The sequence below is a fragment of the Mixophyes fleayi genome, chromosome 5, assembly GCF_038048845.1.
Source record: "Mixophyes fleayi isolate aMixFle1 chromosome 5, aMixFle1.hap1, whole genome shotgun sequence".
NCBI classification, from domain to species: domain Eukaryota; kingdom Metazoa; phylum Chordata; class Amphibia; order Anura; family Limnodynastidae; genus Mixophyes; species Mixophyes fleayi.
In genome coordinates this window covers 103,454,588-103,478,091 of record NC_134406.1, presented here as the reverse complement: position 1 = coordinate 103,478,091, position 23,504 = coordinate 103,454,588, and the positions used below count along the sequence as shown (strand labels likewise).

General features: G+C 38.4%; 1 protein-coding gene across 2 annotated transcripts in view; it reads right to left on the bottom strand.

Annotated features, from left to right (window-relative positions):
• Positions 1–23,504, bottom strand: part of COBL (cordon-bleu WH2 repeat protein) — a 329,526-nt gene that overhangs the window by 26,205 nt on the left and 279,817 nt on the right. For both annotated transcript variants that reach the window (XM_075212632.1, XM_075212631.1), the window contains 2 exons: positions 4,023–4,132; positions 133–2,261 (listed from right to left, as the gene is read on the bottom strand). In XM_075212632.1, coding sequence (XP_075068733.1) covers positions 133–2,261; positions 4,023–4,132 — 2,239 coding nt within the window. The remainder of the gene's footprint in view (positions 1–132; positions 2,262–4,022; positions 4,133–23,504) is intronic.

Genomic DNA, 23,504 nt, shown 5'->3' with positions numbered 1-23,504 from the left:
TGTATACCAGATCCTGGAATAGAAAATGTCATACTGTATTTAATTTGAGGATTATGCAGTATATAATATTTATTAAACATCCATGACCTACAAAATCCAGTTATAATCACCACAATCAATTCTCTTACGAACCTGAATTTTACGAAGCTTCTCCTTTCCTTCCCCAGACTGAATAGCTCCCATTAAAACATTGTGCAGCGAGGTATCTTTCTGGATGGACTTTTGGACCACTGGTCGCAACTTTGCTTTTGGTCCAAACATATTATTATTGCCAGAACTGTCTGGCTCGTCTATTACTGTAGAAGGTATAACATCAATATCCCGTTTATCTTGCTTCTGAGTAATTATTTCAGTGGGTGCTGGTGCTTTTATGGGTCCAAATAAGTTAGCTTGTTCCATTTTTATAGATTTTTCTCTTACAGCTTGTAAGAAGGGATTGGACGAGATACCAGATGTTGATGAAGGAGGACGAGAGGACTCAATTGGAGCAGATTTAATGCCAGAAGTCTTTTCAGATTTCTCCACCAGAGTTACAGAAGTTTTTCTCGTTAGATTTTGTGAGCTATTGAAACGCTGCTGTTCAGGTAATGAAGGTTCTTTCATAGCATTAATCTGTTGCTCATGATCATTGATACGTTTGGTTATTGATTCCATTTTGGGATTTTTATTTACTTGGTCATTACTGTTGCCAAGATTCGTTCTCAAATGTGTACTTGGTTCTTGCTTATTGATAGACTTACTTACGACTTTTGGTACCTCTGCTGTAGCATTTATATTGGATTTTGATGTGGAGGTCAAAGGAAAACTGCTGATGACACAATTTGTCTCTTGTTTGGCCTCTGCAGTTTTCACTGAATTTCTATTTATAGGTTCTGTATACTTGGATATAGCAGATGCAACATATTGGCTAGATGTTCTATTTAATGGTTTCAGAAATGGTAGATCTTTTCTCTCCTTGTTCGTTTGTTCTATAATGATCGCCTTTTCTTGTGAAACGGTTGAAAGCTGAACTGATTTGGTCTGTTGTGATTCATTAGCCTTATCATTAAGGGTAGATGGCAGGAAAGTTTTCCCCTTTGTTGTGTTTTCTATAATGGTCATATGCGGAACTTTTTCTGATTTAGTTTGTTGAGTCCCACTAACCCTTTCATTTAAGGGAGTTTTAAACAATGGTGTTTCTGTTCTCCCCTTGATTGTGTTTTCAATAATAATCATCTGAGGAACTGCTGCTGGTACTTTTTTGGTTTGCAGTGATTCGTTTTCCCTGCCAGTTAACTTATTCACGGGTAGCAGAGGTGTAGGAGCTTTTGATGATGGAGAATTTGGTTTGTTTTCCGGTGCTTGATTTGGCTTATAACTCCTGATAGACAACTTTTTAACAGATGACTCTTTTGAGTCCAAAGCTTGTGAATCCATAGAATTTGATTTCCAAAACTCTTTAGCTCGCTCAACGAGAGGCCCCTCTGTTTCATTGAAACTATTATTTACATCTTTATCAAAAGAAGGCTGTGGGCTTATTAGATTTCCCTGATCATCTATCTTGATTGCACTGGCTGTAAGGGATACATTTCTGTCATATTTTCTTACATCCGGTTTGGGTGGAACAACTGTAAAAGTGGTCATACCCACTTTTGGTTCATATGTCTGTTGTCGCCACAGAGCTGGTTTAGCCGGCTCTCTTGCTTTATTAACATTGTTTTGTGTAGCACGACTCTCTTTGATTTCTACTTTCTGTTTAGGCATAAGGTCAGCTCTGTCTTTAACTGGTTTTAATTCATTTGATGCTTTGAAGGATGGAGCTGGCATGGATGTAGTAGATGATGAATTTTCTTTTGCATTATTTTGCTTGTAGGATATAATGGTGCTGTAATCATTTTTAGATGTAATTGATCTAAAGTTATCTTCAGATTGTTTCAAATTGTTCATGCTGGATTTCTCTATTTTTGAACTAGGTGGGTAATTGTTGTGGTATGCGTCATTGGCTTTCCTTGCTGTACTTTCTCCATCAGCAGACACACAATTATTCTTAGTGTTCCATATTGCAGCAGTTTGCTGGATCATACTGTATTCTTTTGCAGGTGGAATGCTGTTTGCATTGGATTTTAAACTGTTAGTTCTAATAGCAGGAACCTCATCTATAATGGTGACAGGAACAGCAGCACCATGCTCTCTGAAGTCTTGATATGGACTGGTTTCTTCACTTAAAGAACTTGACTGAGAACTGGTAAGATTGCTGTTGACATTATCTTCATCCTCTATATCTGTAAAACAAATGTTGACATTTTATACAGACGGCCTATCTGCTTTCCTTACTATTCCCAACTACTACATACACACACACACACACAGACTCTGGTCTATTTTTCCAGAAGCCAAATAGCCCACTAGTATGCTGTGGGAGCACATGGAGGAAGCCCATGCAAACACACGGAGAATATTAAAACTCCACACAGATAGAGTCATGGTCATAAGCAAAATCATGACCCCATCGCTGTGAGGCAGCAATGCTAATCACTGTGCAAAACTGCTGCCCTTATCAAGAATATTTGTGTGCAGTCACTTTAATATTTATATGAGAAAAATACAATGGTAACATAAAGAAAATATAGTTAAAGTCTCTTTAGATACTATTAGACAAAATCAAGCTAGAACAAAATGTGCTTTTTGCAAATATGGTTATTATATGTAATAATTGTGAGCAGAGTAATACACATTTACATACATCTTCCACTTTCACTCACATCTCTTCTTTTTCAGGTACCTCCCAACTTTTGATCTTGTCTTAACTCAGGAAAGGGTGTGTGAAGAGGGACGTGTCTAGTATATTAGAAGCACTAGGCTGCCACCAACCTCTCTCCAAGTTCAGAAAGATCTAGTCATCTATGTGCTAACTCACCTGGAACTTGGACTGCAAACGTTATTTATTTCTTCATAAACAGAGCATAGTCCTAATGGTGGGATTTCATTTGTGTCTGGAATCTTAACGTGTATAGATGAGTGATTATCAGATGAAGGTTAAATAGACTTCGGGAGGCTTTTATGTAATTTGCTTGATATTAAAGGCAGTATGCACACTGCTGGGAAATTGGTCGTGTAGTCTGCTGGGTAATAGGGGGGTGAAATATACTGGTGAGACTTGTTTAGGGTTATAGCAAGGTCATTGCTCCAAGAGCACATGGTCTTTACTTATACTATTGGTCCCTGGTCCCAATGTATATGACAAGAACCATACTAATCCATCCTGGCCATAAAATATTCAAAGTTACCCAAGAGAAGGGATATTTATGGAAATAAAAAGACAAGGGAAACTGAGACAGAGGAGAAAGGAGAAAGTGACTAAAGGTCGGAACTGAGACTTACAAGTGAGTTAACTTATCACCACTAATATATTCCTATTGAGCATAAAGCATTCAGTTTTTTGGGGATGATGTCTTGATCACAGCTAGATATAATGGGCCTACATTTAAATATAAAACCATTTATGTGGCGTAAATTATGAATTTCACAACACAGCACAGTGCTAAAAAGCCAAGGTCAAGTCCTTATACACATTGACATTTGATTTGCTTTTTAAAAAGCAAGTGAAAATACATGTCAAATGCGAATGTGATGTTGTTAACCAGAATTTTCACTTGCTATCAATAAGATCATTGGGAGACCACTTTCATTAAATACATTGAATGGAGCGATATGGACTAAGAAAATGGCAATACAAAAAGCAACAAACTTGGACACAAAAAAAAATGTAAGAGGCTATGCTGATTTGAGACAATGGGTTCCAATTTCAGACAAATTTACATGAGTTATCCTGGTATTGTTAACACATATAATGTAACACAAGTGGGTATGAGGCTTAACATACATGATTTTCAGTTTAAGAATAGCAGCAATATATACGTTTTTCTAAATTTCAGAACAGATCTGTATAATTAATTTATTAAAATGCATTTCTATTACAATTTTATTTTTCTATATTTATTTTTCTATAATTGATGCAAAACTGTACAACAGGCAACAAATACCTTCTGAACCTTCATCCAACTCTGCCAGTGTCTGCTGGAACTGTGCAGCAATAAAAGAATCTTCTTCTCCATTTCTGACCAAATACACTTCATCGTCTGCTCTGATAGGACTGAAAATATAAGAATTTTTTTAATAGCTATTGCGTGTTTATTTCAATTTCATACATAGTGAGCATAACACAGAGACAATACCAGATATAATAATAAAAGCGACAGAATAGATATAGGAGTAGCTCAGTGTCTTAAGATGTAAAATAAAAGTTAATGAAAATTGTAGTCATGTAATAACTCCTTTAACTAAGGCATTCTAGGAGTTGACAAGCACAGCATTCTGGAATTTGCAGTACAAATACTGCTTAAAGGCCAAGTAAACTCATGAGTTATTATGAATACATATTAAAGGGCATGCAGAACAATGCTGAATAAAATACATCAAATTATTGAAAGATTTATATTATCCTTTTGAACAACAGAATGAGAATGGCAGTCTTTATCTCTTGTTCTGATGGATGTTTGGGTACACATATGACCAGTGATATCACATCACGTTCATTGATATTACATGATTTTCATTTTCATCTTTTTGTCCTGTATGAGATTTATATAGGTCAGTGCCCTAAAAATCTGAGATGTGGCTTCAGCTTCCTGTAATAGAGGTGTAAGGAGTTGATCAATCCCACTTTACTTTCTAACACGGTGGAATTAAATGGAAAAGAATGTTAAACTGAACGGTGTGTATATATGAAAAATATTTTATTAGACAGCCTTATGCAAATTATACAACAGTAAATTACTACAACAGTCCGCAGAATATATTTTGGGGGATATATAATAAGGCCTTGTAAATGGCAAACTGTGTGAAAAGTTTATTTTTCCCTTTAAAGTTGTAAAAATAGATTTTGTTAGAATAGAATTTTCACAAAAAAGTCACACAAATGTTGAAAAGAGTGATGCAAATATGCCAAGCTAAAGTAGGTCTAATTTGCGGTATATAAGTACAGGTATGGGATCTGTTATCCAGAATTGTGGAGATTTAGGGGTAGATGTACTAAACTGCGGGTTTGAAAAAGTGGAGATGTTGCCTATAGCAACCATTCAAATTCTATCTATCATTTTGTAGAATGTACTAAATAAATGATAGCTAGAATCTGTTTGGTTGCTACAGGCAACATCTCCACTTTTTCAAACCCCTTAGAGTTTTCTGTATATAATTTTTTTCCCAGTAATTTAGAGCATAATGTCTAAAACATGCCAAAATTAATTGTATATGTAAAATAATAATTGAGGAGAAACATGTCAGAGGTAGTCAATGAAGGAAAGGGGTGTTCCTGACTGCCTCTGACATGTTACTCTTCATTTTATTGCATACTTACCAACTTTCTTCAGCTCTCTTCCGGGAGCCTGCCAGTGGAGGTGGGCGTGAGGGGGGCGGGGCACCAAAAATCACGTCATTTTGGCCCAATCGCTGCGTTTGGGACCTAATTCTGCCCACTTCACTAGGAAGTGGGGCACTTCCTAGTAAAGTGGGCAGAATTCGGGAGATTGCCACACTCACCTGGGAGACTAACCCAAATTTGCAACCTGTGAACTTGTAACAATCTTTTTTTCTTGTATTACCCCATTATTAATAAGCTATTAAACTAAAAATCAATAATACTGTTTTGTATTTTTAATATTTTCATTTTGGATTTTAATTATGTTCTTTAATAAAAAAAAATGTTGGTAAAAAAACAGTGTGTAGGAGGTGGAACTTGGTGAATATTTCTGTGTGTATGAAATTATTACAAAGTAGCAGCAATTAATTATGTTCTGGTTTTGAAAAATGTGTGGATAACAGGTCTCCGGATTAAAAAAAAAAAATCACACGCCTGTACTCAGGATATCTAGTAAGCTTATGCAGCTCTTAAAAGCTCTTAAGATGAGCATGTTTACACAACTTTTCTGCTGCTCATGAATTAAGCCTGTATGTGCTTTTGTGTTCCTGGTGTATATATGAGAATTTAAATTACTGTCAAAATATATAAATTTAATGGACACTTATGAAATCTTCTGGAAGCCTAAAATAGAAATAAGATAAATCCTAGAAATGGATTTCACATCAGACTATACATAAACATGTTATCATGTGTCAGACATATAAGGAACGATAAGGAAGCATTTCTCTCCGATAATAAATTCCTGACATGCTGGGCATTTCTTCTAGTAAAAGGTTTAACACTGGAGTTAATTGTATTCTTGCCAACATCTACATTTTCACTGGAGGATACAAACTGGAGATCTTTAGTGAAGCGGTTTGTCAAGGAAGTAGTGGCCACAGTGTAAAAGTATTATGGACTGGGATTACATAGAGTGACTATTTTATTTATATTGCCATTATGTACTAGAGATTAGCAAAATTTTCAAAAGTGTTCCACTTAATATTCACCACATTTTGACAGTGACATTACTAACGTTGAGAAATTTGGCTTCAAGTGTTCCCAATCCTACCCCGATCGCCCCACATAGCATCATGAATTGACCAGCATCGCCCTAGCTCTATTTATAGACTATAACTACAAATGCAGTGAGGATTGACAAAGCAAAAGTGCAACGCAAAAATTTTATCTCCAGAATTCCACAATTCTGCAAAATGAAATGTTCTGCTGACAAACTGGATTCATGCTACATTTCAGCACAGTTTTCAGCTTTACTGTGTACGATGCAGTGGCAGATCTAGAAGGAAGTGATCATGGCAACACCCCCGCCCAGCAGCACACTACGTACATCTGCCTACAAATATCCACTTACTAATATACACCTTTTAATATTATTATTATTATTATTATTATTACCTTTGACTTATAAGGCACCACAAAGGGTCCGCAGCGCCGTACATTACATATACAGAAAACAGAACCAAGATACAACATGATACACAAATATATACAAACACAGGTGACAGGGTAAAGCAAATCAGATTATATCTGACAGATAGTGAAAGGGATGGTAGAAATCAGCAAGAAGAAGGCCGAAGCTTAATTAAACAGGGAAAACAGGGCTAGCGAAGCAGGCCAAGTTGCATTTGTAATTATGTAATCAGAGGCTCATGTTGAGTTAAACGCAAATTGTGTTTTTGGAATATGATGCGCTTTATTAAATCTGAACCAGCGCACAAAGCATTAGTTTTGGCTTGTGTATTATATGCTAAAACCACAATTTGGGTTCAACGTCATATGAGCCCCTGAGTGTCCAGAGGGTGGAGTAGAATACAGGCCTTGGTAGCTTTCACAAATAAGCCAGGTTTGGTACATACATGTTGATAAATAGGTACTAATGGATGAGATAAAAGTGAAAACAGTAACAAGCTGCATTCAGTAACCATTCAAACAACCAAAGTTTAGCAGACTGTATCAGAAGAGGGGAGATTACAGGTGAAAAACTACACAATAATCTGGCAAAGAGGATGTGGAGGGGACTGTGTCAAGAAGGAAGTGGGGAGATGGAGCAAGAAGAACTGGATATATTGATCATAATGAGCTGGACACAAGGCAGGAGCTGTCCAACAGCTAAGATAATTCAGGCACTAGAGTTGTAGTTTCGGACAAAAAACACTACACACACACACACACACACACACAAATCCGCGGCCAATGAAGACAGGTGGCTGGTCCCGGAGGAGGGGGCAGCCACCAAGAAGGAGACTGGCCCAAAACAGACTTTGTCTGTCCGGCCCAGCCCGCCCCTGACTGGGGATCATTGTAGGTGGTATAATATACATATATTTAGGGCCTGATATACAGTTAGGATGGTGCAATTTTGCATGCTGCACTGTGTGTGTGTGTGTGTGTGTGTGTGTGTTACAGAAAAGCAGGTTTTGTTTTCCTGTATTCAAAAAGAAAATGGTCTGGGGTCTTCTTTTCAGTGAGCATTTAGTACAAGGATCCATGCTCCCTCTGAGGCCCTCTGCTGTCTTGTCTAGCTCTGTCTAAATGTTTATGTTTCACCAAGTAAAAATGTTTCAGTTAGTAAATAGGCTACTAGTTAAGGATATTTTTGAAAAGTTACAGTTCACCTTTAAGGTGTTTTCATGCCATTCTTCCACATATTTAGTTTACAATGCTTATTTTGTTTCTTTATTATTGCTAGCTGGTAATTTACTTTTAAAACTGGGGAACATGAATGAAACTGAACAGGGCCACCTTAACAACTTTATGGGCCCCCGGGCAATGCAGTGTACCGGGCCCCTAAATATATATATATATATATATATATATATATATATATATATATATATATATAAATTGTGTGTGTGTGTGTGTGTGTGTGTGTGTGTGTAAAAAAAATATATATGTATGTAAAAAAAAATGTGATTATATATATAAAATCACTTTTTTTTTACATATATATATGTATATATATATATATATATATATATATATATATATATATATATATATATATATATATATATATATATATATAGGGGCCCCCTTAACTTACCTTAAGTCCGATCCTCTTCTTTTTTCCGCGCCGCTGAGTCTCTTCTGCCCTCTTCCGTGCTGTGGTTGCAGTGAATGCTGGGCGTGACATCATGCCCAGCATTCACTGCGAGCACAGCACAGAAGAGGGGACCAGGGAGGGAGCCGGATCACCACTGATGTGACCGCAAGGTAAGTATTTTAGAAAAAAAACCCAAAAAAAAAAAAACATTTTTTTTTTTTTAGGATTCAGATGGGCCCCCCTTGCCTGCAGGGCCCCCAGGCTCCTGCCCATCGTGCCCAATGGAAGAGACGGCCCTGAAACTGAAGCTAATTTGTCTTTAAGGTCAATTCCTGCAAAATATAGTACAACAAAGCATTGTTTTGGCTTCAAAATTCAGCACATTTCATAAACACAATTTAACATTCCATTTTATGCAAGTCTGGGCTTAGAGGAAAACCACAGAAAGTATGTTTTTCTTCTTACGAGAACACTTCGGCATGGTTATCTTTGTTGACAGTTCGTCTTTGGTTGGCTCTTAAGAATAATGTGTGCTTTATTCTACTATCAAGTTTAACGTATGAAGTAATAGTGATGGCATTTTCTCTCCACTTTTAAAGAAACTATTTCTGAAATATTAACTCTTTCATTCTGCCGATATAAAAATGAGATGTCCACCTTCGTATTATAAATAACAGTCTTGCCCAACATCAAGGTGTAAGAAACATGGAGTCTGTATAAGAAGTTACTAATGCAGTAGATATATTTATCACCCGAAATAAAGGCAGTCCCTTTTTCACCTGTTATGATATTTTCGCTTCTCCAGAAAATGTACATTAAAAAGATGTCCTAAAGTTTGTATAGTGGGACACAAAATTATAGAGCAAGTGAATGCAGCAAGACACTTACACCTATGCCTATGTAAGCCTATAAATATATGACCAATTGTGCAAAAATATATAGATTGAATTGCATAAATGACAGGGTTTAGAAGAAACCCCTTATGCTGAAATCACCACCTCCAGTAGCCCCAGTGGCATTGTGGGGTTGCCAGAACAAAGCATTTAAATGTAGGAGCCAGGCAGCCTATTATTGCAGTGCAAAACAATCTCTACAGGAAGCCCTGCAAGAACTGCCCTTCCATGCATGCAACATTTTTTTCATGTATACGAAATATCAAATGCAGTTTTTGACCACAGAGTGGACTGTTTCCAGTGGGACTCTATAGATGTGGTCAATGTGTGTGAGACTAGTATTGTGGAGTGTCTAGAAAGATATTGGGAAAGCAGAAATATCCTTGGGTTTTTGGGAATTCAGGCGTCCATCATGTAGTTAAGAATTCTGTGGATCTTGTCCCAAATTTATGTTATTTTGCGGTAGGTCCACCAAAGTGGAAGAAAGCTCTCTCGTGGCCACAGCTACTTCAGCAGTTTGGATCAGTTGCTGGGAACATTTTATTTAACTTCTTAGGGTTGTAGCACCAATGGTAATACACATTGTACACCATTTCTTTAATCAGTATAGCTACTGAGGCGCAGGATTTTCTGCTAAGCAACTTCTTCTGTGACGGACTCAGATCCAATTCCCACTCTAATTTATATCTACACTGGAAGTCAGATGTTGTGTCTCAGAGCATATTGTAAACTATGGCGATCATACCCCTAAAGCGTTTTTTTTTCCTAAATTATATTACTCTGTTAACACCATCCTGAGATGGCGATGCCAGAACTGGCATTGCGGCAGGACAAGTACCACCACGACATTTAGGCTTCTACATGCAAACATTTGAAAATCCTCCTCTAGAAATTATACATTTGCCCCAGGTTCATAAATTAACTTTAGTATCTCTTTTATCTGTCCTTGAGCTAAGACACCTTTCTTGCACTGCAACATAGTTCCAGTTTTGATTTTGTAATGATTACTATAGTTCTGAAACACAAAACCTTAGGATTAAAGTGTAAATCCAGATTTCTTTTAAAGGTTGATCACCTGGCTCTAAGCAAATAAGCATTTGACCATAATATGAACACATAGGGCCTGATGTAGCATCAGACACATGTTTACACTGAAATCGCAACTGTAAATTGCACCCCGTAATTTGCACAGGATTCAAAGTCATACGGATCTTGCATGGATCTTTGCACAATCAAACCTCTTTATCTGCCTTACGGGCTAACGTGCATGATACACTTTAGTTTATCAGTCACAGCGGCCCTTTGAAGCAGATAAATGAATAAATAAATTAATGTTAAACAAAAAAAAATAATTGTGCTCCTATCCCTACAAACAGCAAAAGGCTTAGTAAAGCTGTATGGAAGCGGGTGCACACCATTTTTTTTAAATGTAATTTTGTTTTACTTCTTTTTTCAATGCAGCAAGGTCTTTTGCACCAGGAGAAAGCATCCGCAAATATATACATCTCCTCGAGACCTATCTGCAACTGCTTTCAACTCAGTATAGCATGTAAAGTGTGTGAACACCCCTTTACATTACTAACTGGAGTGCAAACTGAGACGGATCCTTGGCTAAAAGTGCTATTTGCTCTGATGATTTGGACTTGCGTCCAACTCTACATCAAGACCATACTGTTCTAATGTTTTGCCTCTTGTGTGTTTATGCACAACCTAAGGAGGCAGGGCTTGAACAAAGCCGTGGAACCTTCAGTTAACAGTCGATGAGTAAAACAGTAAATTGAAGTGTGGATGGGCTCTGTAAAAGATACTCATGTCTCCCTGCTATAGTCTCAGAGGTGTTCTCGTAATGAGGTAACCTGGGGAGCTGCCTAAAGCAGCACATTCTAGGTGACAGTAAAATTTACAGGGAATAATGTAAATGATAATTTTTGCCTAAATGAATAGTAAATCTAATAATACAATATTTATATTTTAAAGTACACACAACTCATATAGAAATGTTTAAGGTAATTTGTATAAGGTATAGAAAAGGTACACAGCTTAATCCCTTTCTAACATAAATTAATATTTCCCTGTGTTACAAATAATTATATTCCCATTCATAATATATATGTGTAGCATGGTTTTATGAGAAATGCATTACAAATATTAAACTAGTAAATCTAATCACCTTTCTTGCTCTTTCTATTTTGAAGATCTTGTAGGTATTTATCTATGTAACAACTGTCTGAATCTGTTATTGTTCCCCCTGGATAACCTTCCAAATATCAGGAAGTGTGTAACACCTCCACAGCAGAGTCATAATGCTAAATCATCATGATTGTCCCAGTCTTATTAGTCTTACTACTATTACTATTATAGGTAACAGTGCTGGGGCTCATCAATGTATGACAATATTCTGTTGTGGGGGAATTAATTCACATTGCTTATCTTGCTGTAGGTGTTTTCTAGGCAACCAAGAAAAAAAGGCAAAGTTAATACTTTCACTGATTTGTGTTGTGCTACATTTGTTTTTAATTCAGATATTGTTATATGGTTATATTTTAATGCAGGGAAGCCTAATTTGTTTTTTTAATTTAACTGCTAGCTGCAGTTTTTTGCTTAGATACCAGAAATGAGTAGTACTCTCAGTATAATGCCCTTCATTACCAAGTTCAGCAAGAACTTTCACAGATCAAGGAGTATATACAGTTGCAGGTTGTGGTAGTATTTAGTCTAAAATGAAGACTTCACTCCAGTATGGAGCCTATGGATTTTTAGCACAACTAGTACCTAATTTAGCAAGCTTGCAGGAGCCAGATAATAAACTATGTTTAATGATGCATACTTGGGTCAGTGCCAAGCTTGGCTTTCAGCGATTGATTATGGTCTGCTGCAGTGCTTGATAAACTACTCCCTGAAATAGCTACTTCGCAAGTGCCTGTGCATAAAGATTATTGTATAATGTATTCAACAGGAACAAAAGTATTTGCAGAAGAATACAGTAGGGAGCAAAGTAAAACTTAACGGTTGAATATATCTAGAAAGGCACACTGGCTGGTGCTATTATATAGAAATACTCATAAGTGTGAGTTAGTAAAAATGTTGGCTTCTGCAACACGCTTATTTTTTACTTTGCTCTATACTATGGTAGAACTTAGCAGGATGAGAAATACTCTAATGTGCTATGATAATTTAGAACATTAGAAGTGTTTGCAAGAGGCGGGGGAGGTTAACCTGGGAGTATAATAGGGAGGTGAGGGATGAATAATAGATGAAATAGTTAAAGACCACCTTTAAAAAGATCAAGAGAACCTAAAATATGATGAATGCCCTTTTAGCACCAATAACTACATGTATACAGTAAATAAATCATTACATTTACTGTTCCCCTGCAACAAATTAGATTGTATAAGGGTTTATTATACAGAGATTTGATACAGCTTGGTTCAGCTAATAGTTGAAGGGAGGCAGCCACCCTAAAAACACTTAAGGGCTGATGCAAAGTTAATACTTATCCAGCAGCTTACGTGAAATCTCTCTGAACAAGGCCAGTAAAGTGATGAGACCACATATGTACCCATGCAGATTTGCATGATTTTGCAACTGCCACCTTCTTGCGCCTGGATAAGCGGCACTCTGACCCAGACCGAGTACAATAAGGGCGTGATCCTGCAATTGGGAACAGATGCATACCTGGAAAAAGGCACATATATTCCAAAAATGACATATCATTTACAGGTGCTCAAGGACGGGTGCAAATAGCAGACCAAGATTTTCTTATTGATGTGATAGGCAGTGGTAGAAAATCTATGATTTTGCCATATGATGGTAAATAGGAGCCTAAGGGGCGTATTCAATTGTTCCTCCGGCCGCGGAAAAACGAGCGCGTTAAAACTATTACAGGGAGCTGCGAGATGAAAATCAGCGAGTGATTACCGTATTAACGGTAATAGTTTTAGAGCGCTCGTTTTTCCGGCAGCCGGAGGAACAATTGAATACGCCCCTAAGAGTAGTATGTGAGGATTAAGGTTTTAAGCTTCATTTTACTTTTATTTGACCCATGAGATCTTAGGATCATCTTGGTTGAGCAACAACTCATTTAAAAGAAGCAAATGCTGTCTTTCAATCAAGGGGCCACTTGTTTTTCTAGGAAACACTAATGTTTAAGATAGAGGTTTCTTATGGGCCTCTCCTATCCAGGCTCTATTACTTGAAAGTCTAATGGTGGACCCTATTCCTTGGTAGTTTATGCCACTTTATTAAAATAGTCCTGTGAATTGTGCACAAGTAGTGTCTCAAGTTGCTTTACGTTATTGTTGTTTTAATGCAGATTGCTGGCATTTTTTAAAAATAAAAGAAAACAAGGGCTGGGATCAATATGTAGCAAAGATCAGCATGCAGTTCCAACAAAAGGGTTTCACTATGTCCTGGTACATCTGTAGGTACATATTATTGTATACTACCTTAGCACTGTATTCTGGAAATGAAGAAGATAGTATAGTTTAGGTATACAAATAAAGCCATTGCATACTGCTAACACTAGTGTGCATCCGTGAACTTAAAAGGTAATGGCATAGAATTTTCTTTATTGATAATTCACCAAATCTCACAATTGATAATGAACACATAAGATTTGCAACCTGTCATTTTCTTTCTACTGTCTTCTGATAAAAAAATAAACAAATACGTAAGTATTAACACTTACTTAAGTATTATCAATCTGCTTGAGACCCGGGGTGTTTAGCTGACATGTAACGGTTACAAGATAGTAGTCAGAGATCATAAACCCCCTTTCTTTCTCTGATCACTATAAAATAGAGCTTGGTGCTGCTCAAATGATATTGGTGTTTTAGATAGTTGTGCCAATTGTCACGAGCCGTGGCGGTACGCCACATCCTGGCGTGATCTAGCAGCCGGGCGCGTGCTCTATTTCTATGCTCTGTTTTTATTCTTTGGGATTATCCTTGTTGCATAGATGCAGGAGGGTGTAGTGACATCCTCCAACTCCAGGGGGAGCTCTCATATTATTTAAACTGGTTCATTTATATTTTTATACATGCTTCCTGGTTATGTTATTACCTATGCCAGTTCTAGCTAGTGATTAATTATCAGCCTCCTGAGGCTGATTGTCAGCCCTGTTCTCCTCTGTCCTGATTGGCTCTCAGTATTATTTAAGGCAGTGAGGTCAGAGCTTCACTGCCGGTTATAGCTTCCAGTTCCCTGTCTGTTAACCTGCTCCTGTGCTATTTGGTGTAAGCCTTCTGGATTGAACTACTGTGTATGACTTTTGCCTGTTTCTGGACCTTGAATCACTGCTTCTGACGCCGACCTATTGCTTGAACCTGGATTTTGAACCTCTGCTTGTGACCCCGATCTTACGTCTGTCTCTGGACTCAGAACCTGTGCCTGTGACCCCTGACCTTGGTTCGTTCCTTGGATACGTTGTCTGCTGTCTGCCACAGCATTCTCTACCTGGGTTCTCCTTGGCCAGTACACATCTCACGACCCTCTGTTTGTCTGCAGCCAAGTCTGTCCCCACCACTAGGGGCTCCAGTGAACACCAGACTTCAGAGCAGACTACAGGTTTTGCTGCACTGGCTGGAGGGGTTCCTAACATTATAACCGGCTGACATACTTGGGATTTACTCCCATGGATCCTACTCCTCCTTCCCTTGCACAAGTGCTGGCTAATCAACTGTAGGCTCAATTTCAGATTGTTCAAGACATTTCTACCAGATTGTCCGTACAGGAACAAGCCTCCAGGATTACCTCTTCTCATGAGGTTGAAGTTCAAGAACCCAAGCTTCATCTGCCAGACAGATTTTCTGGCAACCGAAGGGATTTCCACAACTTTAGGGAAAGTTGCAAAGTATATTTCAAGCTACGTCCACTGTCTTCTGGTTCGGAACAGCAGCGAGTGGGTATTGTTATATCACTGTTGCAAGGAGATCCACAAACCTGGGCATTTGGATTGTGCCCTGACAGTCCAGAATTGTTATCTGTAGATTTCTTTTTCCAAGCCTTGGGTCTCCTGTATGACAATCGTGACAAAGTCGCTACTGTTGAATCTAAACTTAGATCTTTGAAACAGGGGCGTCGTTCCGCTGAAGAATATTGTACTGAATTTTGCAGGTGGGCCTCATATTGCGAATGGAATAATCCAGCTCTCTGCAGTCAGTTTCGTTTGGGCCTTACAGAACTAATAAAGGACATATTGGTGCAATATCCAGCTCCTGATTCTCTGGAGTCCTTTATGTGTTTGGCAATTCGCATTGATCGGCGAATAAATGAAAGAAGACTGGAAAAGGAATTTCATCCAAACTTTTTCCCTATCTCCAACTCAGTTAATACCGGGGATACTAGAAAAGTTCATCTAGGCGTTTACCTTGTACAGAATAAAAATTCCCTCCAGTTACCTGTCCAGATTTCCCTGGTATCTGGGAGTGTTGATGTCCTAGCTTTCGTGGACAGCGGAGCAGCTGGAAATTTTCTGGATATTTCTCTGGCCCGGCGGTTTGCAGTTCCTACCCAACCATTAAAAGTTCCAGTATCTGTTTGTGGTTTGGATGGTCACCTAATTAAGGGCGGAAGCGTGCTAGAGAGTACCAGCTCTCTTACCTTGACAGTGGGAGCACTCCATAAGGAAATGCTGTCATTGTACCTTATCCATTCGCCCACATACCCTGTGGTTCTGGGGTACCCTTGGTTTAGCAAGCACAACCCAGTCCTTGATTGGTCCACAGGAGAACTGGTGGCATGGGAGAAAAACTGCCAAGGGACATGCCTAGCAACACCCGTTAAGGTTGCTACTGCTTCAGTCAAATCAGGTCTCACACTCCCGCTGCAATATCAATATTTTGCTAATGTTTTCTCCAAGCAAGCTGCAGATACATTACCACCACATCGCCCGTATGATTGCACTATTGATATTCAGCCTGGGAGTAAATTTCCTAAGACTCGTTTATATTCTCTTTCCGTGGAAGAGACCAAAGCCATGGAGAACTATATTTTTTAGGACCTGAAAAAAGGGTTCATTAGACCTTCTCGTTCACCCCTGGGTGCCGGATTTTTCTTTGTTAAAAAGAAAGACGGAGATTTACGACCTTGCATTGATTACAGAGGTCTGAATCAGATCACCATTAAAAACAAATATCCTCTGCCACTGATTTCTCAGTTGTTCGACCAATTAAGAGGTGCTTCGGTATTTTCTAAAATTGATTTACGTGGAAAGTACAATTTGATACGCATACGGAAGGGCAATGAATGGAAGATCGCTTTTAACACTCATTCTGGACATTACGAGTATTGTGTTATGCCGTTTGGTCTTTCTAATGCGCCAGCCGTGTTCCAGGATTTTATCAATGATGTAATACGAGATTATCTGGGTAAATTTGTCATTGTGTATCTGGATGACATCTTGATCTATTCCTCGTCCTTGCCCCAACAACGGGAACAAGTCCGTTTGGTACTACAGAAACTTAGAGACAATCATCTATTTGCCAAATTAGGGAAATGCGAGTTTGAAGTCTCCACTGTGGCATTCTTGGGGTATTTCATTTCTGCCAACGGATTTACGATGGTTTCAGCCAAAGTCCGAGCCATCACTGATTGGAGCCTTCCCAGTAACCTAAAAGCCAAAGGTTTCTTGGGTTTGCTAATTACTACAGAAGATTCATTCGCAATTTCTCGGTAATTGTGGCACCTATCACTCAATTAACTAAGAAAGGAGCTGATCCAGCGGTATGGCCGCCAGAAGCTGTCAAAGCATTTGATACCCTAAAAAAGGCCTTTGTTTCTGCCTCAATCCTCAAACATCCAGATACAGAGCTACCTTTCATTGTTGAAGTGGATGCTTCTGAGGTTGGGGTGGGGGCAGTTCTGTCACAAGTGTCCAGATCTGATGAAAAGTTACACCTATGCGCATTCTTTTCTAAGAAATTCTCAGCAGCAGAGATAAATTATGATGTGGAGAATCGGGAGTTACTGGCCATTAAATGGGCATTCGAAGAATGGAGACATTGGCTGGAGGGCGCTAAGCATAACATCACGGTGTACACGGATCACAAAAATCTCCAATACATTGAGACTGCTAAGAGGTTGAATCCCAGACAGGCGTGCTGGGCTCTTTTCTTCTCTCGATTTAATTTTGTGATCACATATCGCCCTGGTTCTAAGAATTTGAAGGCGGATACCTTATCCAGAAGTTTTTTTTACAGAAACATGAGGATGCCCTTTATAACACTCCTATCATACCTTCTCAAACCATTTTTTCAGGGCTAACTCAGGGTTTGGCAACCCAGTTACAGGCAGTTCAGGATCAGGCACCAGCTTCCATGTCTCCCAATTTGTTTGTGCCAGCTGGTCTGAGACAGTCTGTCTTGTCTGAGGTCCATGACAGCAAAATATCTGGACATCCAGGTATCACCAAGACTATCAAATTACTCTCTCGTTCTGTTTGGTGGCCTTCTATGAAGAAAGACGTTAGAGACTGTGTACAGTCCTGTGAGATTTGTTCCAGGGTGAAAACACCCAGAGATTTGCCCATGGGACAGATGATGTCTTTACCCGTGCCCAGTGTTCCATGGACCCACATCTCCATGGATTTTATTACGGATTTGCCTTTGTCTAAAGGGTGTAATTGCATTTGGGTGATAGTCGATCGCTTTAGTAAGGTGGCTCATTTTGTTCCCTTACCTAAGCTACCATCTGCTAAGTCTTTGGCTCCTCTGTTCATTCAAAATGTTTTCAGACTACATGGAATACCCACTAATATTGTATCAGATAGAGGTAGTCAATTTGTGGCCCAGTTCTGGAAATCATTTTGTGCCTTGCTTGACATTCAACTAAGTTTTTCATCAGCCTATCACCCACAAACTAATGGACAGACGGAAAGGGTAAACCAGTCTTTGGAACAGTATTTAAGATGCTACATTTCTGAATTACATGACAACTGGGTAGAATACCTGCCATGGGCGGAATTTGCCTACAATAATTCACCACACTCTTCCTCTGGTTATGCCCCATTTTTCTGCATTTATGGGAGACATCCCAAGTCTGTTACATTTTCTGACATCAAATGAGATCGGACACATTGGTCATTCTCTGAAGAGAATTTGGAAAAAGATAAACTTATCTTTGAAGCAAGCTGCGTCTCGAGCCAAGTTATTTAAGGATCGCTTCAGACGTCCTTGTAAGTTCAAGGAGGGGGATAGAGTATCGCTCTCCACTAAGAACATCAAGCTCCGCCAGCCTTCCTTTAAGTTCGGACCAAGATACATTGGTCCATTTAAGATCATCAGGAAGATTAACCCTGTTGCTTTCAGTTGGAACTGCCCAACTCTTTAAGGATACCCTGTACATTCCATGCATCCTTATTGAAGCCAGCTCTTACTTCCTGGAGGTTTCCCAGGAAACAGCCAAGCAAACCTGCCCCAGTGATAGTGGATGGTCACACGGAATTTGTGATCGAAAAGATTCTTGATTCCAAATGAGTACAACGCCAACTCCACTATTTGGTTCACTGGAAGGGGTATGGCCCTGAAGAAAGATCATGGATACCTGCCAGGAACGTGCATGCCAATGAGTTAAGAAGAGCTTTTCATCAGAAGTTTCCAGATAAGCCTAGATTAAGGGGTTCCTTAACCCCTCCTCAAGGGGGGGGTACTGTCACGAGCCGCGGCGGTACGCCACATCCTGGCGTGCTCAAGCATCCGGGCGTGTGCTCTATTTCTATGCTCTGTTTTTATTCTTTGGGATTATCCTTGGTGCATAGATGCAGGAGGGTGTAGTGACATCCTCCAACTCCAGGGGGAGCTCTCATATTATTTAAACTGGTTCATTTATATTTTTATACATGCTTCCTGGTTATGTTATTACCTATGCCAGTTCTAGCTAGTGATTAATTATCAGCCTCCTGAGGCTGATTGTCAGCCCTGTTCTCCTCTGTCCTGATTGGCTCTCAGTACTATTTAAGGCAGTGAGGTCAGAGCTTCACTGCCGGTTATAGCTTCCAGTTCCCTGTCTGCTAACCTGCTCCTGTGCTATTTGGTGTATGCCTTCTGGATTGAACTACTGTGTATGACCTTTGCCTGTTTCTGGACCTTGAATCACTGCTTCTGACGCCGACCTATTGTTTGAACCTGGATTTTGAACCTCTGCTTGTGACCCTGATCTTACGCCTGTCTCTGGACTCAGAACCTGTGCCTGTGACCCCTGACCTTGGTTCATTCCTTGGATACGTTGTCTGCTGTCTGCCATAGCATTCTCTACCTGGGTTCTCCTTGGCCAGTACACATCTCACAACCCTCTGTTTGTCTGCAGCCAAGTCTGTCCCCACCACTAGGGGCTCCAGTGAACACCAGACTTCAGAGCAGACTTTGGGTTTTGCTGTACTGGCTGGAAGGGTTCCTAACACTAATGTTGTAGTTCTATGCAAAACATTTAACTCGTATAGGCTGATTTATTAATGAGCGAAAAGCTAGCAAAAACACCAGATTTAGCTTTTTCTTACTTTGCCCTATAGAACCAAGGGGTACCACCAGCGATAATACTGCTATCACGACTGATAACCCCCCATCAGCTATAGCTTACCTATGCATTTGCATGGGGAAGCCTGTTTAACAAATAATTAGGTGGTATTTGTTGTTCAGTTGTCCCCACTGGCATGTCCAAATGTCTGAGTAAACCCTAATTTCGTATTTTGTTGAAGCCACGTGGAAGTGTTGGTGTAAATGACAACTTGGGTTACAATTAGATAGGCTAAATGATTTCATGAATGTGGAATTGTAAAAATATTAAAAATGTCACTGAGATTTTAAAAGCATTCACTCTGTGAAACTGGCACAGCTACTGTAAAGTAAGCACAATTTAAAGTGATTTATTTTTGTTTAACTTATTTGCAACAGTAACATTTGCAGAATTAGTCCCCAGTTAGTATTTTATATCTAGTTTTAAAGTAAACTACTTGGGATATTAGTACAGCAAAATTCTTGAGTGCGCACCCAATGTGCATGTGTATGGTTGTACACCTTATTGATAGTATTAATCACCTCTTAATTTTTTCTTTTGTCATATATTATTGTAAAGCGCTACAGAATTTGCTGGCGCTATATAAATAAATGTGGATGTTGATGATATATATATATATATATATATATATATTCTTGGTAGTACTTCAATCACTATTTCTATAACATATTCCTTATATATTACTGCTTTAAGGGTTTTTCCAGTCACTGAAAGTACACCTCTGTTTAAGAAGACAAAAATTGGCACAACAGTTTTTATAAATGTAATGCTCTTTCTTACTGTTGCACCTTTTTAACAGAGAAAAACAATATAGTGTAAAATATATAATAATGCAGAGAAACAATATATAGGTGATGTGAGACCTTACTGACCGTTTCCTAAATTCCTTCAGATCTGATTCACCAGGGGAGACATTGACTCTTCCTACTCTTTACATTATAATACACTGATCTTAACATTATTCTGGATCTCTCCTAAGTATTTTCAATGCTCTGGGACTGTGCTCCTTATTTATCTACCTCCATAGATGATCTACTCCACACCTGAATAAGCTCCCATACTCAAGCTATAGTGGTCTATTTGACATAAGCTGCCATTGTTTAATAATATAATTTCTGTTTCATAATAAATGTACTGCAATAGATTATTACATATTTTCTACTATAATGTGTTTCATTTTATGATTTAGAAATTATGGTGCAAATTAGAGCTGCATTCTTTCCTTTTTCTAGATTATACTCATGGAGATTGCAAAAACTCCTCTGACTTTATGATCCTATTCATGTATCATACATTATATTTACTTATTTTGCGCCTAAGGGTGTTTTTCTTTTTTAACACAGTAACCTAATCACCAACCTTAAAAATTTGTGATTTGTGGCAAGTATTACAATCATTCTGTTGGATTTATTCACGAACATTAGTACTATTTGGTATTCAGTGAAATCATAGACATCAGAAAGCAATCTTCAAAGTTCTTCAAAGATCTTGTACAATTCTTGTGAAATGGGTCTCAAAGGCTTTTGTGACATTAAAAGTTTACACTGTGTGACTGCAAACACTGGTTTTATAAACTGCCATCAGAGCCATAACTAGGAAGTTTAGTGCCTGGGGCAAAAAAGAAAACTTATACCCCGGTGGCCTCAAATTTAACCAAATTCACTTAAAATATGAATTCCCTTCAGTTTTGCCCCCCTGGGCGGTTGCCCCCCTCACCCAGATACCCATACAGTCATACATACATCTTATATGTTGGATTTTACTGCTAAACTGACTAATAACTCCAAACATGTAAAATTAATTTTATTGTACAGTGTTTGCTACAATGTAAAAAAAAAGCTTTAATTCAAGGATACCTATGTTCCAGCTCAGTGTTTGGCACAAACATTTCTCATCGTCAGCCTCTATATGCACAACACAAAGAAACATTTCAAGATGAGATAGATAGATAGATGTACAGTTAACAAGGTGCCACAAATTAAGGCAATAATCAGAATCATACAGTTTTACTTTGGCTATTTCATGAAAACTACCAAAAATCGGTGAGGCTGAAGAGCTAAAAGATCTGCTATTAAGAAACAAATAAGAGATGTAAATGGTGATTTAATAACTGCAATATATGTAAATGCACGGCACTTTTAGCTTAATGCACCTATTTTTCCACCTCACAATCATGTGTGTGTGTATATGTATACATCTGGTGAAATAAGTATTGAACACATCAACATTTTTCTCAGTAAATATATATTTAATGTGGCTATTGTAATGATATATATATATATATATATATATATATATATATATAGATCCCAGAAGGGAATCGAAGTGTGAGGACGGAAGGAGGGCACGGGTGGAAAATCATGTCAATTTGGTCCGCCGCCCGCAGCACAATGATTGTGAAACATTGATACGCATGCTGTTAGAAGTAATAACACCACTGTTCCAGCATATTTTAGACCCACTGCTTTTATAAATTTTATTCCAAAATGCTGCATATCTGAGTAACATTGATGCCTTAGCTAAATCACATAATTAAGGAGAATTGAGGACTAATAGTGTTCACTGTCCTGTATAAAATTAGGGTCCTGTGAAATGTGTCCAATTAAAATTCAAAGCCAGCATCAAATTACCATTACCTATAACGATATGTAAAAATCAGGACATACGGATCTCGTCCCGTAATATGAAATCGTGTGTTTGCATGAAATTAAAACATGCATTTATGTATCTAGTCTGCATATAGTTAGGAATGCCCAGATCTCTCCCTTCAGGAATAGTAAGCTTTGGTACCCCTGCAGGCACCAAAATCTTGATGTGCTCGTTCATCCTATATAAACAGGTGCCATAACACAAAAATAGGTATATGACACCACAAGTGGCCCCACATTTTTGCAGCTTTGTGAATGCTTTGCAAAGTACCTTTGTAAAGTATGTAAACTCTGCAGACCAAATATGGTACAGGCCTGCTGTCATTTACGATATGCATATAATAATATTAACATGACTAAGAATATAGTTATACTAGAAGTAGAACAAAATGTTTCTATTTGCCTTGTAGGTGCAAGTTTAAATGCTTCTTTTGTATGTACTCATCTCTTTCAGTAGATCAAGAGAATAATAGTCAGAACTTTCACTTTAAAGTTTTTTGTTTTGTTAGGACAACAACAGATTATTCATCTGAATTATTTTCACTTTAATATTGACCATGTCCTTTAATGATCTCTAAAAGCATGAAGAATGTGAACATATATATGTTGATCTTTGAATGGGCTAAAAAAAAAGAAAAGCACTGTGCTTTGGCAGGGAAGGGGTAGTCACATGACTTGCTATTTACCAATCGGTTTACTCCCAGTAGATAATTGGGGTTCTATCAAAAGTATTTTTGAAACAAACAAATTAAATGCCAAAAAAGAAAAGAAAACTTTAACAGATTCATCAGATTTATGTAGCTGCAACTAAAGATCAAGAGCATGCTGTCCATGTTATGAAGATATGATGTTCTCTTACTTGCTGCAGTTCACACTTAGAAGCACAGTATTGACTGCCAGAACCGGGATAGCTCTTTGACACAGAGGTAAAGTATGTTTGTTCCAGAGACAGG